This window comes from Melanotaenia boesemani, chromosome 1 (genome assembly GCF_017639745.1).
Source record: "Melanotaenia boesemani isolate fMelBoe1 chromosome 1, fMelBoe1.pri, whole genome shotgun sequence".
Taxonomy (NCBI): Eukaryota; Metazoa; Chordata; class Actinopteri; order Atheriniformes; family Melanotaeniidae; genus Melanotaenia; species Melanotaenia boesemani.
In genome coordinates, this window is record NC_055682.1 from 19,423,919 (window position 1) to 19,443,784 (window position 19,866).

The 19,866-nt window shown below is 39.6% G+C and overlaps 1 protein-coding gene across 3 annotated transcripts in view; it reads left to right on the forward strand.

Annotated features, from left to right (window-relative positions):
* Positions 1–19,866, forward strand: part of sox6 (SRY-box transcription factor 6) — a 132,160-nt gene that overhangs the window by 84,042 nt on the left and 28,252 nt on the right. For 2 of the 3 annotated variants that reach the window (XM_041974231.1, XM_041974990.1), the window contains exons 9-10: positions 8,063–8,186; positions 11,919–11,998. In XM_041974231.1, coding sequence (XP_041830165.1) covers positions 8,063–8,186; positions 11,919–11,998 — 204 coding nt within the window. The remainder of the gene's footprint in view (positions 1–8,062; positions 8,187–11,918; positions 11,999–19,866) is intronic. The other variant, XM_041975742.1, reaches the window with a different exon arrangement.

The window sequence follows — 19,866 nt, forward strand, 5'->3', positions numbered from 1 at the left end:
TTTAATTAGTTATGAAATGTGACTCCTTGTCAGGAAGCAGAAGAAACGCTGACGTTAAACAAAGTCATGTGCAATTTAAACAATAAAGCCATCACGGCCCTGTTAAAACTTAATGATGCACAAAAAGGTGTAAGAGGTACAACCTCAGCTGAGGCAGGCATCTGAAAATGACTGTTTAAAGAAATTGGATAATTAAGCAATTATTTGTTAAAAAAATAAAATGAAAACAAAGTCATGCTCTAGGCAAAATTTTTAAATCTCCTGTAGAAACTGACTGCCTTTGCCAGTGAGGTAAAAATGTAGACAAACATATCAATTGCTACTGTAAATGAGAAAATAAAGCCAAGCCATTTGTGTAATTTGCCTTTGTATTCAGACACCTTGACTGTTTAAGCAGCAATAATTAAGAGGCTCGATATGAGAGGTGCCACATGAAGGAGTTTAATATACAAAATCACACCTGAGGGTCTATTTAAAATTAATCACCTGAGAGGTTTCTAAAGCACCCCTGGGTTCAGTTATCACACAGATTTCTAGATCTGTATCAGCTCTCACAAGTGAGAACACTAGTTAGAAGATTATCTGCCTTCCTGAGATGTGAATTGGCCTTTTGAATCATACACAGTGCTAAATAATGCTGATAACTGAACATTCTGAACAAATACCCTGAATGGAGTGATTATCACAAAACTGCACCTGTCTCCTCAAACCTTCCCTGGATGATGGAAAAACAGCTACACTTAACACCCATTGTACCTCCAACCCTCGTAAGAAAAAAATATCAGATGAGGGAGAACACATCCTTCAGTGTGATGTTGACTTAGCTTCCTCTCCCCCGCCACATGGACTGTGTTTTCTCTGCTAATGTTGTGCAAACTGTTTTGTCTTTGCATTGGTTTTGCACAGCCATCCTCCTCAGCAGTGGGCACACTCACAGGGAGAAGGCACTGCATTAATAGACTCCACTGTGTAAAGGCAGCGAGAAAGGGGCGCGTGTTTTTTTAGGGCTGGGGTGGCAAAGCAAAGCATTCAGCCCATGGCTAATGCAAAAAAGGAGCTTTTTGTTTTTGGGGCAGAGGAGAGTCCAAGCATTCCCCAGCTAAACACAATGAATGAGCTCTTTTGTGCTGCACAATTAATCGTTTCAAGAAAAGTTTTGTTTTTTTGCTACTTAATTCTTAAAATACCATGTTTTTTTGTTTTGTTTTTCTTTCAACATTTATTTAAATTTGATTGAAAATCCTTATCACGTAGTTGTGCTTGTTGGATCTTTTATAAGATATTATGGGTTCATTGGCTTATGATTTAGGTGATATCTGAGCGTGTTTAGAAGTCTGAGCGCACTTGTGTGTCTAGTTAAGCTGCCGTCTTCTGTCAGGCATGTTTTTTGCCGAACAACAGAATGGGCTCTGTTGTGTTCGGTGGACCCAGCAGCTGGGAGGTAATGAAGACAGAGACTCAGTATGCTAAAACAGACCAGGACAGAGACGTTAGGGCATTCTCATACTTTTGTCTTTTTAACTTAATAACCACAAAATATATTTTTCTTTCAGATGTGAAATATATTTTGAATACTTTATTCAGGAATTGTACATACTTAATATTTCAATAAAACACAACAATATATTAGTTTACAATTACTTCAAACAAAAAAGAGTTGACAGAAGAAACCTTCATGTTGCTCTGCTTCCTTCATGGGGTTGAAAATATGTCAAACCGTAAACCAACATTACTATACAAGCCTCACATATTTAAATCCCTCTTTTCCCCAATACCCCAGTCCTGTTCACAGCACATGGATGCAGCTGCAGTTTAACTAACCCATATCTAATATTCTTAAGAGCCTTGCTTTCACCATTGCAAGATAGTCTGGTGCAATTTACTTTTCTCATGCAGTTAGGATGTATATACACAACAATAATATTGACCCCTTAAAACTGCTTGTGAGCTTGTTTATGTAATTTCTTTTCTGTTCTGTAAAGCACACGATGTTTGAGGAAGTCCCAGAGGATTTGGACAATTTTATGGCCAGGAGGAATCTTCTTTTTAAGGGGGTGCAACGCACAATTGTATTGCTGTGTGTACACAACTGATACTATTAGTTTTGTGAGCATGTAATGTGAAAAAAGAGCGGTGGCATGAAATATCACTTACAACATATTAATTAAAACAAGAAAAACATACCATAAAGCCGGATCTTTACTAATAAATTATTTACTTTTACACATGATGTAAATGTTCTTACACCTGCACCAACCTACCTATAAATGTGTTTTTGTCCATTGTTAATACCCCTTTGAATCTCACTGGAGTTTAAATTTTATTTTTCTTCCTTCAGAATTTAATACTGAAGCTATTTTAAGTAGCGTGCAAAAATCCTGTAAATGCCAGGCACTGTATTTAAGCAAACAGCAGCCTGCAGTTTTATCCAGGATTCCAAGGACGTCTAAAGGAGCCATGAGGTGTAGGCAGGCAGAGTGCAGGGATTTGGAGTTGGGTGTGTTAGGCGAGTGAGAGGACTGCAATTCCCTCCTTTCTAGCCCCAGTCGACTTAATATAGACATATTGGAATGGCGAATGTCCAAGAGGGCTTGTTGTACTACTGAAGGAATTAGTGGAAGCAGAAGTCACCATTGGTTATTCCCTCTGGATGGTCTGACCTCACTTGTGTCCAGATTTGCAGCATTTCATCCTAAACAGCATAACACATATGATGCTATTAGGTTCAATCCTAAAGAAACGGCTTAATTTTAATCTTGGAGCCAATACAGTACTGAAAGGATTATGGGTCTTGTCTACTAGTGGTCTGTCTTTGACTTTTGTAGGAAAGGGTGCAGCACAAGGGATTTAGATACAAGAGAGAAACGATGAAAAAAAGGTCACACTTGATCAGGACAAGGGCCTTTTGTTGGGACCTCAAGCTCTCCAGTGCATTTGCCCTTCCCATTCTAATTTCCTGAGCAGACAAGCAGGAATAATGTGCTTCGGTCGAGTGGGTGGTAATATGAAGACCTTTATTCAAAAGCAGGAGTCTGGAGCATCAAAGTCTGCTTCAGATCTATTGATCTATGTGTCTGATTACCATTAGTTACAGACAAATCAAAACACCATAGCATCTCTGTTTGATCAACGTGTGCATCTGCTATGTGATATAACATTTCAGTGTAGAAAATTAACTGAGCAGCAACAAAGCAGTAACATGTACTCAAAGAACTGTTGATTATTTAATTGAGGGAGAAAAAAAAATCATGAAGCATCAGAGTATCCAGCAGAAATGCTTCCACTCAGTGATTTTCCTCCTGGTTAGACTCCAGCACAGTGTACACCCAGTGGGCTGTGTACACAGTGGCGGGTGTTAAACATGTCCTGCTGTCTAGTGTCAGTTTGACTGTGTGTGCTGCTGTTGGGATGTAGTCTGACTTGCTGGCAAGCTCAAGATCGCGTTCACTTTAAATGGATCGCAAAAGGTGATTTCTGCTTGCATGTGTTTGGTGTGCAGCTCTGTGGGGAGCCTGTAGGGAGCGAAATGTGAACTACCAGTTCTTGCAGCAGCAGCTGGAGTCTATCCTCCGTGCATAAAATTACTGAACTCCTGCAGAAAACGTGAAAGAAATTTAGGGCTACATTTCCTCCTGCTATTAAAGTGTAGAAGTTATTTCCATTGAAATAAACCTCAGTGACATGTACATCCTCCTCTAAATGATTACTGGTGATACTGATTTCCTAATTTCTGTCATTATCTGTCAAAAATAATCACCATGATCTCTGATGATTTTGGGGCTACTTGCTGTCAGTATCTTTTATAAAATACTAAAAGTGTCTTTTTCTTTTTGCAAGTCTCCTCATAGCAAGTCAATTTGGATCTTATCCTTGATAAGGATTGTGTGAGAGATGTGTTCAAAAGGTGTCAAGTAGAAAATAATAACAGGATCTCACAGGTCCTTTCAAGCTAATAACCATGAACCAGGGTGACAACAAGATAGTTGTTTGTCCTTTTTGGCCCCTACTTTTAATCCTGTTAATACTGAGGAATTCTGACAGTAAAAACAAAAACTCTCAGTTTCCTTCACATTGCACATTGTGGTGTGTGTGAGTAGAAAGCTTGAGAGTGGATCAGTGTATAGAAGTGTACAAGGGTTCAGAGGGAAAGCCAGTGGGAGGTCCTCAGGCCTCCTGGGTACTGTAACAGACAGTGAGGAGCATGGGTGTTGACAGGGTCCCAAGTGAGAGCTGTAATGCGCTGTACGTCTCCATTTGCACTGTGTTTTGTAGCTGCTTGGATTCATGTTGTAGGTTACAAGTCTACAAAAACCACTGCTCATCCTCTTTTTCTTTTTTCTGAATGCTATGGTAGCAACAAAGTGAATCTTTCATTCTAAACATGTGAAAACAGTCTGCATTTTACTATAAGGAATGGAGTGATGTATTGGAGGAATAATTAAATAAATCTGGTATCAGGAAAAGTACCTGATGAATGGATTAATTCAGTATTGGGTTTAATCTGGTTGTGTATTCTTGACTGTGTGTGTGTGTGTTTCGTAATGTATATGGACATTGCATATACTGAGCTCTGGGAGAAATAAAGGGAGCTCTTTTAAGTCTAGTCTGTCTTTAACACATCAGACATGTGAGCTGTCTGGCTCACCCTGTGCAGTCTGACCATAGGCTATGCTTCTGATATATATCACAAACAAACAACCGACCACGATTGTGTAATGCTTTCTTTTCAGATTACTTTTGTTCTGATTAATGTACTTGAATTATGTGCTGTATCTAATCAGTAAAATTACAGCAGTAAGGTTTTTCTACTGTACAGTAAAATATCAGTACATGCAGCAATAAACAGCATTTTCTTTTGCTTTTTTTTCTTGCTCCTATAAAAAGATCCTTGTGATATGGTATTTGCTGTTCTACTGCAAGTATCCCTCTTTCAACAGAACTGCTAGTTAAGTCTATTTATCAAGTACCAGCATCTCCTCTGGAGGGAAACAGATTGCATGCTGGCCTGCTACAGACTTCATCAGGTCATCTGAATTGATGATACATGTAGCAAGGCGGCTGAGTTCCCCCGGAAACCTCTGTTGGAGCGCGTGCTGGCAGAGACGGGGGCCTCAGCCAAGTCTGTCTGACTGATCGCTACAGATGCTCCTCTTCAAGTATTCCGAGTCAGATCCTTAGTGCTGGGTCTTGAGGGACAAACAATAGCACCTGTTCCTCATAAGCTAGCCCATTCATGTATCTTTAATGAAGCCTAGGGGCAGATGGTGTGAAATGACATTATCCAGTGCTTAGCAGTGCTAAAACAAAGGAAGAGCAGTGCCAGCACAACAATGCTGCTGTATTTACGAGGAGAAGGGAGGACACTGCCCAAGTGCCCCCCTCACATCTGCTACACTACATTCTTAGACTCCTCAAGATCGTCTTGGCATTAGAAATATCCTGGGCACTCAGCCCATACATAGATGAACTTGAGAGTAAGTCTTAAAGGCAGGGGGTTGGGTTTGGAGAAACAGAGAGTGTAAGCCACACATCTGTACTCTCAGTGTGTCTCAGTATTTAAAACTTTGCATTTAAAATATTTTTCATTTACATAAAAAGGATTAACATAGAAAATATTAATATAATAAAGAATGTGCTCAGCCACTGCACCAGCTGTTAAATGACAACTCAACTAACCTCCACTATTTGTTGCCACCTTGAAGCTCCTGAAATTTTGATTTGCCTTTCTCTGACATTAGCTGCTATAAATTAAACTTTAATGTGTGGAGCTCATTACTGCAAATAACAGCCATTCAAACTCAATGCATTTATTTCCCCTTCAGCACACATTTCCTCTCTGTCTTCGCCTCGGTGAACGTTGTATATTCTGCACCATATTTTAAAATAATAACAGTAATAAAAGCTGATATCCCAGATGAAATCGTATCACTTAGAGTTTATCATGTAGTGGTGCTGGAGAAAAAGCCACCCATGTATCTAATGCTTTCAGTTAAAGCCTCTTTGTATTTACAGTTCTGTTTATTAACTATATAATGTATGTTTAAATAAATTTTGAAAAAAAAAATATTACCATTTAAGTCATATTTAATATTTTTTAACATTTACATCCTTTTGTGGTGATATTGTGTACTCTTATGATAATTACATTTGCCAGTAAAGCAGACAGTTATTTATTTCTGCCTTAAAGTTTAATCTACGGATGTGTTTTAAGGATGTCCTGATTTAAAAATAAAAAAGAAGAAATTGAGCTGCAAATTCTAAAGCTTGGAAAGTTATATGTCAGAAATTGTCACTGCTGGAAACGGAGCCAGATGTGATTTGTTTTTCAATTTTACTTTGATTATTTAAAACAAAGCAACTTTTAATTTACTGCTGATACATGTTAGCATACTCACGAAAATATATGAACTGCCATGTAACACATTTTTTAACACATGGAGGAATGGGGCCTTGAGGGAGCTCTTTTATTTGTGACTACCATACATTCAGCAACAGACTCCATCTGTTTTACCAGTCCAAATATACAGACAGAGAAAAGCTGTTTTCCTCTGTGCACCCCCTACTCCACCCCCCAAAAGCATGTCACTGGCCCTACCTCATGTTGTGACATTAATTATTGTGTTTTTCCATATGTTCCATACATGGAAGGCCAAGCTCCATCTTTCATCCATTCAGCCTGGAAACTTGGAACACTAATCCCTATAAAGTAATGGTTTATTTGAGTACATTTGTCGCAGTCTTCTCGGGCATGTATTTTTCTCCAGCAACAGCAAATTTCACAGAATTACTTTTGGAAGAACTACATACTTTTCTATTCTTTTGCACTTGCACTTCTGTAAAAGCTCAGCAGACATAAAATGACTATTTAGTTTTCAGGCTAGCTTTGCACCTCTGCACAAATCAATAAAGTTGTCTTAAGTGGGTTTAGCTTGCTAGCTGTGAGAGAAACTGGGTGCAACTACTCCTGTAAAGGGTCTTCAGGGGGGAGAAGCCAATGCTGAAAAAGTGGAGATCACAGCAGACCTCAGCCAGAACATAAGACAGGTTGATTTCATGCCCCAATGCAGCGGCAGTAATTGCACCCAGGCCTGTTTTATTGCAAGTTGATTTTAAGGGGGATGAATGGAGAAACATTCTGTAAAGTGTTTATTTTGGGGGATGACCTTTATTAACCCATTTTCCAGGCAGGTTCCCCTGAGGTGATTTGGCTCCATGCTAGATTAACCCTCACAAGCCCAAGGTAGCCAGGCTGCTTCCTATCATAGAGTTTCAGGAAGCTGAGAATGACAAAAAATAAATAAATAAATAAATAAATAAAAAATTGCAACATGTGTGCAAACCCCCACACACCACTTTTGAGACATAAGCTACTATGTTGACTCACAAATGCAGTTTGTGATAATATTACCAGCAGGCAAGCCTTCAACATGCTGAATGGAGAAAATGTATATGTGAGGAGAAAACCTAGAAAGACAGTACAATAAAGTACAGCAACAGCTTGCTATTCTTTCCTTTTCTAAAAACAGATTAAGTAAATTAATGGATTGTCTTTCAGTTTTTGCATTCTCATTAATGATCACTAAAGAGTATGTGAGTAATTGATGGTGGCTTGAAGGATGTGTGCTCATGCATGTGCAGTACACACTGATCAGTTCTGTCTCTGCACCTGTGTAGCAATCCCTTTTGCTGACACATTGGTTCTATTGCAACAGCCAGGACCATTGTAAATGTTTCTTTCAACACATACAGTAGTTCTCCACGGTAGCTATACAAGATCCTCTCTGCTTTCTGTCCTGCATGTCACTTCCTCTAACTAATGCTGGAACAATATGAGTGTGCAGGGCCTTTGAAGTTCTGAGGTGAAATTGTGGTTTGGATTAAGAGCAGGCATAGCACGGCCAGGTATTGTGTGAGCACACGAGAGCCGTCATTGCCACAGAGCCCCCTGTCAGCACGTGTTAGGAAGAGCTGTGATCTGGCCTCCCCCTGAGCAGGCTCTGTGTTTCTGTGTACCATGCCTATGCTTAGACCTCTCTCTGATCTCTGCTCTCTATCTGTTCAGCAGGTCCAGGGTCACATGCCTCCGCTCATGATCCCCATTTTTCCACACGACCAGCGCACTCTAGCAGCAGCAGCTGCCGCCCAGCAAGGCTTTCTCTTCCCCCCGGGAATGTCTTATAAGCCAGGTATGCTTGATAATGAAGTCTTTTATTCATTCCTTTTTCTCAACTTACTATGTCTTTTACCCTTTTACTTTTATTGAAAAATATCATTCTGGTCTGAGAGTTTGTAAACATGCATAACAAATGCATGGCAACAAATAAATGCTTGACTCACACCTTAAGCTAACAAGATCTGCTCTGTCTGAACTTGGATTTGAATGTTGCAGCCCATGTGGAACAATAGATATGAGCAAAGAAGCAAAGGAATGCAAACATGTCCTCTGCATGGAAGTGTCTTTCTTGGTGTGCTGGTTATAGTCACTTTTCTACTATCCACTGGTTAGGATCCAATCAACGACAATATAAACCTGCGTTAAAAGTCTCCCTGTTGTTACAAGCATAAAACTCAACTGCTCTTTCACGGAATTATGTTACAGGGTAATTAAGTAATAAGAAGAAAATTATAATTTAAGTTTGTGGATGATGTAAGAACAGGTTTTCCTTCACAACTTGCAACTGTTTCCACATCATGTTGCAACATGCTTTTTTCTCTCTCTTTGTCTTTTGGATCAAGGAAAAGAGCAGCTTTGCCACCTTTTCGTTTTAATTGTTGCAACATGTTGATTAATGCCCTGTCACAGCAATAACCTCAAATTCACTATATCTGAGTCAAAATGAAAGATGTGTCACCACATACCACTTTGCTTATTCTAAATATAACAAAGGTCCATGACCAAAATTTCTCCCTTTTTCTAAGTCTAAGCTTTCCACATCAGAAGATTTACTTAATCGTAGGCCATGAAACTTGATGCATTTGTTAATTATTTAATTAAATTAGCTTGTCTATGACAAAAAACTTTTTTTTTCTGTTTTTAGCTCCCACACATCCAATGTTGATGAAAAACCTCACTGATTTATGAGTCAGCTGGAAAAAAAAATCCTGCGTAAAATAATTCTAGAAAAAAAAACAAACTGAAGGAAACTGTAAACAGAAAAAGAAACGCTCAGAAGTCAGCAGGTTCATAACAGAGCATTAAAAGGTGTGGTAGAGCAGTTAATGAATTAACTATAGAACCACAGGATGAAAAAGAAAGTCAGCTATTTTGAAACTATGGAGCCATGACAGCTTAAACAAAGTGCCTGAGGGGGAGTCTTTTACCACTGTGCTTTTTCGCAATAGATTTGACACGGAAAATGTTTTAGCTCAAATAACAAGAGCTATTATGGAGTCATGGTCAGGGGTCACAATGTGTATGATTCCTGCATAATTCATGAGCTCATAAGGAAATACAGAATGACTCTTTAAGTCAGGAGTGGTATTTTTAAAGCCTTTATTATTTCCACACAATATAAGAAAAGTACAATGTTATTGTCACCACCTGCAGGGTATACAAGATGCTGCCCTGTCCCTTTTTCATAAAGTGCGTGGCCAAGCATTCACTTCCACGACTAAGGGACACTAATCTGATGTTATCATTATGAGACAGCTCACAGGGACTGCTGCTTATAACCCTCCGCCCTGTGGTGCTCTCATAGCAACAGAGTCATTCTGACGCCATGGTGGTGGGTCATCATTCCAGCCACCGGCTGTGCTCAATGGACTGGTGTTGCATGGTAGACAAGCACAATCATAAACACCACCTCATCTTTTAAACAAATAGATACAAGTTGGACTTTGTCAGTCTTTTTGCACTGTTTATACACAGCTTTCAGTCTGTGGTGCCTCTAATGGACCTGCAGAATGACCCCATACTGTGTATGTTTCCCTGCCAGTCTTTCTCATAGATATCCCACTGACAGTTGATGGTCAGGGGTCACAATGTGTATGTTTCCTGCATATCTCATGACCACATAAGGAAATACCAAATGACTCTTTAAGTCTTTTAAACTGAACCTCCCATGTTATTTTATTACTTGTCACATTTAAACTGCTCTCTGATATTGTGGCATTTGGTATTTAAGTCATTCTAGTTGGACAGCGGCATTTTCCCCTCACTATTCTGCAAATGAATTAAGTAATTTAAGATTTTTTTTCTTTTTCTTCACAGCACATGCTAATAAAAGCATCACAACTAACTTACTTACATTTATATTTTCTTTTCACTCAAGCTGCTTTAAAAGAAAAACATTTCGACAAATTTAATTCTAACCGAGTGAGAGATGATCATGAAGCTTGAGTTTGATATGCATATTTCATCCATCATGATTTAATCTGCTCTAAGAAAGGTCTCTGCTCCATCTGACAATCCTTGGCAGGACTTACACAGTATTTTATGGGATCACATGAACTTGAAAACATTGACATGGTGTTACCTGCATGACTTCAGAACTCAGACTCTGGACATGAAAACATCCATGTCCAGTTTTAAAAGAAAAAGTTGTCATTTTATTCCTTTTCAGCACTGACTGACAGCAACAGGGCAGTGTGCCCAGTCCTCTGGAGTCTGGTGCTGAACACAGACTGTGTAGACCCAAGACCCAGAGTTTAGGTTTCAAGACCCCTTAGGTGATAGTAGTGTGACACGTGACCCTCTCTGGGTTTCACATGACATTTAAAGACATCAAGTCATTTATTACCCACAAATCCTATGTCACAGACAGCACAGAGAAAATGAAAAGGAAAGAAAGTGATACCAAAAAGAGGAGGTTTGGAAATAACCACAGAGCACCCCCTGTACATCCATCCGAACACTATTTGAAACCACTTCTGCTGTGTGATTTTATTTGCCACTAAATGGGGATTGAATTTCCATGGCCTGTATCACATTGTGCTGTGCTGTACAAGATTGCCGAGTGTGGCAAGCAGGCGAGGGCAAAGTGAAAGAGAAGGTACATACATTTACCTTGTCTGTGGCTTAATGGCTCCATATGTTTGTGAGGAGAAGTGACAGGCAGAAGTGGGGTCTGAGCGAAGGCCAACAACCCCTCCCCACTCCCACTGAGCACCCCACCTCCTCTCCCTCAGACACATGACTCAAACCACCCTCCCCTTTATGAAAGCTGTGCCGTCTCACTGGGGATGTTCTGCCCATCTCAACATACTTGGTTGGGTGTGCAAAAGCCTCAGCACTCTCATGGATATCACTCAAACTGCTGTCATTTTTATATCCCTCACTGACAAACATGCTGATGGCAGGCCAATAGAAATGAATAGTGCCGCTTTTGGAAAGCAGTTTCTCCTTGCTTGATCTGAGTTATGTTAGATAAGAATGAAGTTTTTTTTACCCTTGTTATTGTGACTGCACACTTGTTCTAACCAGTTTGCGTACAAGTGTTTTCACTGTGCTGCCAAAGCTATCATTCAGAAACTAACAATGTTTTGAACAATAGCCAGGCAAGTCTACAGCTGTATAACTTGCCTAAGATAACAACCATGTCCTTTTACAAACTACTACTGAATACAAAGGAAGATATTCGACATGTAATCAGAACACACACAGAAAAAAATAAAGCTCAAAAGAACTTGTTTAACTTCATACTGTTGGCAGTATATTCCCCAAGATGAATAGAGCACAGATGGAGTAAAGAGAAAATGGTGTGAAACACCCTTAAGTAATCCAGCTTCAGTCAAACCAACATAGCCTTTTGTTAATGCAGATGTTTGGGCTTGAAGCCGAGGTCTTGTTGCAATGTGCCACATTTCTGTGGCAGAAGCATGGACAGCCCACAGTCCATGTTGGCACTTGCCTAGTCACTGTGGGCCGGCTCATTGTCTGAACCTGTATGCATTGTTGTCTCCCTCTCCCTCTCTGACAGGTGATAACTACCCAGTGCAGTTCATTCCATCCACAATGGCAGCTGCAGCAGCGTCAGGACTCAGCCCCCTCCAGCTTCAGGTATGTACAGTTCTATGACAAAGAATGCTAGGGACGCCCGCCAAGTTCAGGGCAGAAAGGATGGCTAAGCAGCTGTACGCTAAGTAATGAGCTGCACACTAAATAATCTGGGAGGGCCCCAGCTCACATGCACTTATCACCTTACATATGTAATTTATCCCCATTTTATAGAAGATTTATCCCCACTGGTTCTGCCAGACAGAGGAGTTAGGAAGATAATAGTTATTAGAGAGAATGAGAATCACTTCACTTGCCTTAATCATCTGCCAGTGAATTTGTCAGAGGACAATTGACTGAGTAAGAATCTCCTTTTTATTGCTTTAATGTAGCAAAGCCACAGTACTATTTATTTTAGCTCTATGAGGAAAAACAATTAGGAATAATTAAGAAAGAAAGAAAGACAGAAAAAAAACTCATGATATACAATCCTGAGGCTGAGTGGAGGTTTGGAGCTTCACAAAATGTTGAGATAATCTCCAAGCCCCACGGGCTGCTCCAGGAATTTTCTCACACAGCATTTAAAAAAGCTGAACCCAGGTCAAGGCTTTACCTGAGGCCATGATGTTTAATGTAGATCATTTTCTGCATTCTATCTTTCAGATTATTACTATAATAAATACTGCTTCTATTGCTTCTTTCAGCCCATTCATCTTATTTTCTAAATTGGTGATAATGACTGACTTTCTATGTTTTCTACTAGAATTTATTTACATAGGAATATACAAATAGCAATCTGATTGACAAAATAAATATTTGAGTGGCATTGATGCTTTTCTAATTCTCTGTCTCCATTGCAGACCTGAGTAATTGTGGATCTTACTTCTGTGTAAAGCTAGAAATCAGCACTGTTATTTGGAAACAAAAGAAAGATGTGCAGAATTAAAAAGCATCTCTGCTAGCACATGGATAAGTGGCCACTGCTGCTTTGTGAACAACAACAGAAAGCTATTTTATAACTGCAACTTGTGATGCTCAACAGCAGAAGAAAGTGTGACAGGATGGAAAAGGACAGCTCAACAACAATGGCAAAACTCTTAATGCTAATATACGTGGCATTTGTCCTTTGGAGGCTACAACCGTTGGTGTTAACGAGCCTTGGCAAGTTCTAACAATGCATGCAGCTGGCTCTGAAGAGCTATGCGTCATTATGCAGCCATGAGGAGAGCTATCAGAAGCATGTAAGGTGTTAAATGAGTCTGCTCATGTTTGAGGATGTGTGTGTCTGTAAGGGTAAAAGATAGAGGCTGCCTTTGTGAATACATTTATGGAGTGCATATGTTATGTATCGCAGTGAAGTTCATTTGAAGGGAGTGTCAGTTTAGAAAGACATGCTCAGGCTATTTATAGGGATATATGAGGTCAGATGAGACCGTCATATATTTAAGGGTTAGGGTGAGAAGGGGAGACGGGGCTATAGTCATTAATTCTGATTATGTATCTAACCCTGGGAATGGGCAAAAACAGTGCCTCCAAGACCATGACTTGGCTGACCTTTACAGAACACAGTAAACAAAAAGAGGTGCATTTTCCATTAATTGAAGTCTGTCAGCCTGTCACATATTCCGCCTGCTGGCTGCTATTTACCCTGCACAGAGATTCCCCTCAAAACAGTAAGGCAAGTCAAACATGCCCTTTTCTACATAGCTGGGATCAACAAACCATGTGACTGCTACTACTTCCTTTAGAAAGCACTGGGAGCTTGCTATGATTAAAAGCACCATATCAACCCAGATATGGAATTAAGTTTGAGTTGTTCCCTCCTGTTTAGGGCAATAAAAGCAGCAAGGACTGTCCTCTTTCTTCTTATTTAAAGTCACACAATTGAAATGTTCTAAAACACCAATGAAAAAAAAAACAAACAAAAAAAAAACAAAAAAAAAAACGGACTCTTCAACAGGGATAAATTCACAGCACACTCAGGTAACTGGTTACTTAGTCTGCAATAAGAGACCTTGCTGTTAAGTTAAGTTTGTACAATGAAAAAAAAACTGGACAACTTTTTGCATGCACTCATGTTTGTTGTTGTGATGGAATACAATGCCAAATTATTTAGCATAAGAACACAACTTAAATATGAGATAAAGCGCCACAATATAATGATGCTTTGTAAATATTTTCCATTATTTAATAATTACTTGGGATATATTTCATGCATTATTTGATACTTTTTCAGTTGGCTTCTAGTTTTAAACTTAAAACCCATTGTTTATCCTCCTTCTACACTTACACATACTCAATTCTACACATATATGGCTGAATAAACTGATCCCCTCAATTAAAATCTCTGTTCCTGTCAGCTGCCTGGCAAGCTATAATTTTTGCCAATTTACTCAGTTTAGATTGTGCAATATCTGAACCTTAAAAAACCATCTTATTGGTAGAATTAATTCCCACAATTGTGCAGAGGTAATGTGATCAGCCATGCAGCTAGCTGCTCCGTCAGTCTTAATGTTGGCCACGCAACTTATTCACAATCTCCTCTGTCATAACAGTCTGGGATCCTCCCCCATCTCTCTGCTTTTTCTCTCTAAGAGTAGAAAACCCAACAAGGTAACAAAGGCTTTGAGCTGATGGATGTAAATTAATCTTCCACGGTGCGTTTGAGTGTTTGGAGACTGTAATTTGCTTGTCAATACAGGGTGGTAGCATCACTCTGGTGGCTGACAGTCTGCAAGTGGCTGTCACCAGACATTGCTGTACCACAGGGCAATTTCACTCAATGTTTCCCTGACAGATTGGCTCTGGTCCGCAACTCACAGGAGAGGAGGCGGGTAAACTATCCCAGCGCGACATGCCCCTCTTCATTAGTACCCACACAGAGCTGGGATGAGCCCAAGACCAGCAGGAAACAATGGCTCCATCCCTGCCTGTCCTTCACTGATTACAGCTGACACGTCTCACCTAACAGAGGAAATTGTGCTCAGATTGTACCCCAATCTATCCATACACCTACTACATTCAATTGAGTGAGGAGACAAGAAGGGAATTTTCCTAATTCCACAAAAGAATTTTCTATCTGGGACAGCATTTAATTTGCTGTTTGTACACTATTTCTTACATCAGCTGCCAAGTGAAAAACTGTTTACTCAGGAGAATGTGAACTTAATGCATCACCTGTCTTTTTAACTCAACAAATGAACAGTAGAACATCCAATGTAAAAGTCCTGTTTTGTATCATTGAAAGCAAACTTTTGAATTTTAGCCAATTTAAAGAAAGCATTATTGGATAAAATAGAACATCTGGGTTCTCTGTGTGTAGCATTACTCTTGAACTAAATAGATAAAAAGCCTATGCTTTCTCTCATTCAAAACTCAATTTCTATCTCCTGCTCTCCCAGTTTCTGTGACTTGTCCAATTTCTAAATCATATCCTAAACCCTTAAGTTCTTTTAGTTTGGGTATTTCTCTGTAAATTACCTTTGTCCTTTTTTTCCAATTCACTCTCTGTTTCTCTTGCTCTCTTCTCCCTGAATTGTCCATGACATCCACTTGCTTCACAGTACTTGAAATCAAGATGATTGAGATAAGACATAGCACATTTACATTTTAGTGCATTTTCTATGGCATCTCTTTAGGCCAATGATAAACCTGTGCCCATCTTTAGCTTGTACTCCAACTGTAAAGATGAAAAGCAGGCCATGTGCTTAACAACAATCCAGACCAGATCTCAAGCATACAGACAAATATGAAGGAGTACTCACTGGCTTAGACGACTGCCGTGATAAGAAAGAGTGTTACCCAGTCAGGGACAAACAGGAAGAAAGTGGGAGTGCAGCAAACCGCACATTATTTTTTGTTTGGATGTAAATGCCTGTGTGGTACAGATGTGAAGAAATGGCTTCTATCATTAACAAGTGAAGCACTTTTGACTTTGAAAGAGAGGAAGAGAGGAGGAGGAGGGGGAAAGAGAGGAGGCATACTGTAGAGAGCAGCTGTTTCTGTGTTTATGAGCAAAGGAGCTCGGTCTTTGAAGGTAACCCAGAGCAGTGTGGCAATCCTAGAGTGTGTAGAAGGCTGGCTAATAGGACGGCTAGGTGAGCAGCTGGATAGAGGCAGTGGTGAACAGAGGGACAGATGGACAGAAAGAGTTGATAATGCAGTGAGCAGCAGTGAATGGGAGGGCTGGCTCTGGGGGCCCTGGGCCCGGTGCACCCACTCTTACACAAGACAGAATGTAATTGTATGTGTGGATGTCTGAAAAAACTGAGAGTGGGATGTAAATATATATAGTTGTAAGATGGAGAAACAGAAGAAAAGCCAAGAAGAGGGAGGAGGGTCAGAGTGGAGCAGGTTGAGTGCCAGCAGATGAAACAGATGTTGAGCCATACTGGAAAGCATCGGCACAGTGCACCAGAACGCCTTCCTCCACTCTTGACATCTGGGCCTAGCCTGGGTCAGCTTGCATGGTCGCCCTGGGCAATGAGCCTATACAAGCCTTGTGGCAAACGGAGCTGGCGCTGTGCTGCCTTTTAAATGGCGTGGTGCACTGAAGCACAGTTAATGTCCCTCATATCCAGTCCAGTGCTTAGTGCCCAGGCCAGGCAGAGGTGAATGAGACATTGACATACAGGCACGCAAAGAAATAACATTCTGTTTAAGATGGTGCAGTCATTAGATCATGTTCACCTCATGTAAATGAAAATGTTGGTACTGTGAAATTGTTAAGGCGTTTATTTTCTGTTTATATTTCTGCAGGCTTGTGTAATGCACCATTATTGCTGTTGATAAGAAAGCTGACAGATATCTGCCACTGTATTTGGTAGCACATGCTGCCATGCTGCAACTCTGGAGAGGGAAAAATGTTATGTTTTTCAGTTTCATAACACAAGGGATGCTTGCAAAAAGAGAAAAAATATTAATTACATTGCAAATTGAGCTATAGCATCAACTTTGTTATTTCACTAAACAAACATAGGCTGCCCATCTTAATTGCACATAATACATTTGAGATCCCTAACATCATCAGCAGAGTGTGTAATCTCAGTTTAATGTCACAGGAAGAAAATTGAACCTCCCCATTTAACCTCTGCTGCCTCCAGAGGGCTTGTTTTTAATTACCAGAGGCTAACAGGCTGACCTTGGGCGTGTTGCACTCACTTTAAATCTATGCTTGATGAGATCTGCTCGGCTTTACTGGAAAACAGAGAATGATGGGGTCGAAACAGAGATCTTATTGTTTGTCTTCTTATTTATCTGTGGTTTCTAAAAAAAAGTAGACCTGTTAACAGAAGCTGTTTTGTTATCCTGATATGTAATACACAAAAACACTTTTCTGGTGTCAAATAGCATGCAGTTGCTCCATCCTTAAAAAAAAAAAAAATAAAAACAAAAACTAATTTTAAGTATTTAGAGGGAAATGAAGAAACAGAAAATATAAATAGAATTTATACTTTTCCAGGACCCAAGAGTCAGAGCGTTGACTTTCAGCTTGACCCTCATTACTGTGAACCTTTTTCTTTTCCCACCTGGCAAGTAGATATGAAGAAGGAGCTGTTGGATGTGAGAGTCAATTGAAGGATGCAGACATTGGTAATCTGTCTGTGGAAAGTAGCCTCATTTAAAAATAAATCAAGAAAGAAAAATAAAATAAAAACAACAACAACAACAAAAAGTTCTTAAATTACATTCAAGCTTATAATGTTTACCATTGTACTTATATCCAGTTTATTCCCTCGTTAAGCAAGTTCTAAAAGTCTCATTTGTAACTTTTGCACCTGTCTAATTAAATTAACTGTACCTACTTTGCAGTTTCCCATCATATGATGACACAAAGAAAGCTTCAGGCAGGTAATGGTAATGAAAGATAAGTCTGCAGTTATTGGAAGAAAAAAACTGAAACCATGCAATGTATAATATTGTGTGTAATAAATTCTGGGCTGGAAACAAAACCAAGCAATCATCTTGAATGTGTCAATGCTGAATGTAGGTTGTAGGTGAAGAAGACAGAACTATGGAGACAAAAAAATGGAATAGCTATTCAGAGCACCTTGAATGTGCTCATTGATTTTGCACTAATTGTTCATAAAGTTAAAGCTCACAACAAGCTTGCATACACATATGCCCCAAGCATCAATACCTTATATAACCAACAAGAAGAGTTTAGAGTACTTAGATATGGGTTTTCAGTGTTTTATAAATGAAGTCCAGCTTTGGCAGAATGTATTTTTCATCTGGCTTTTATACCACAGTGCTCACATACATACAAGAATAATTGTTCAGAATAATTTCTCGAGGTTGTTGTTTCGAACTTTTGACTAGCAGAAGTTGGTTGTCAAACAACTCTGTATACCACAGTCAGTTTTTTTCAATCTTTCTTTTTCATTTTTTTTATTTATTTTTTTTTTTATTTGTGAACTAGACTTGAAATACTGCTTAAGAAAAACCCACCAGACTCCACGCATTAAACGCTGACTTTTTTGTGTGTATATGTGCTCAATCAGTGTATTACATCTGTCTCTCCTTGATTGTATTTATTGTTCTTATGCTCTTGGAGTTTTTCTAGTCACAAGGGTAACCACTGCTTCTCACCCCATGGCACTGACCTGCTAATCAGTGCTGGCATCCTGACAGTGTGCAATTTGAGGCTACGTCTAATTATGTTCTTTTTCCGGGACAATAAAGTTTTTTCCCACTCAAGGTCAGGGGTATGCCCAACAACAGACCTGTTAGCAAACATCTGTCCAACAGACATCTACAAAGGATTTAATATAGCCTGGAGTGACAGTCATTTATTGGAGACTCCTCTGTTTCTCTCTTTCTCCGTTGGAGTTGTTCTCCCTTTCTCACCTCTTTCAAACGCACAAAATGCCTTTAACCACTGACATTAACAAAGTCTAGCGCAGATGAGAAGAAAATAGAGTTAGGTTTGCTCCTGTGTCCGATCCTGTTGGAGACAAAAGGCTGTTTGTGAGGGAGGTGGAGGCAGCACTACCATTGTGGGAACATAATCAGTGTGTCATTTCCGCTGCCCATGCGCTGTTGTTATCCTTAGGTCCCCTGGAAGAATGGATCTTTTGTACCGCTGCTTATGTGGCAGTGATAAAGTTTCTTAGAGGAGCACATATGTGTTTATATCTGCAATATGTGCGTGGACATAAAGTGCTTATTTTGGCTTGTGTCTTCATTTAAACTGCCAAAGGTGTGGACAGTAGGGCTGGGTTGCTTTTTCGCCATTTACACAAAACACAGCCTGTATGTGGCCAGTACAACCAGGAAATGAGACAAGGTTTGCTGATTGGCTGTCGGAAGAGAAATTAGATTATCTGTGAGAGCACCGTCTTACTGAATAACACAACAATCCATGAGGTTTACCTAATCTGAGGATAGCAAGCCAGCGGGGCAGTTCAGGGTGCTATCTATCTGATGAAGTTAGGTCTAAGGCTAAATGTAGAGTAACACAGTTTTTCAGACAGTATCTTTATTTGACAGACCTCCTGCTGTCTGTAGTGTAGACTTTTGTTGTTGCCACTGGTTACAGATCTACGATTAAAAAGTCTTGGCATTGTGGTTCTTCTGGACTGTGCAGACACAGAAAAGGGGGTAAAAAAAATAGTACCATATTATTAAAGGTTTAAATTACTGAAATATAGACAAACAAACTGAAGTCAATCCCCTAATCTGTATTTTTATCTTTTAGAATAATGAATAAATTGCTGTCCTAAATTTGATCTAATTCACCATTTTAATACCTCCAATTCCAACACTTTTATCAGTAAGATAAGTAAGAAATCAATAAGAACATAATGAGCCCAATAGTGTATTTTCAGCTTAGTTTTTTTTTTGTTGTTGTTGTTTGTTCGTTTTTAGTTCAGCCCTTCTCCCAACAGTTGTAAATGTAACTGATGTAACACCGATTCCTTCAGTGGTCT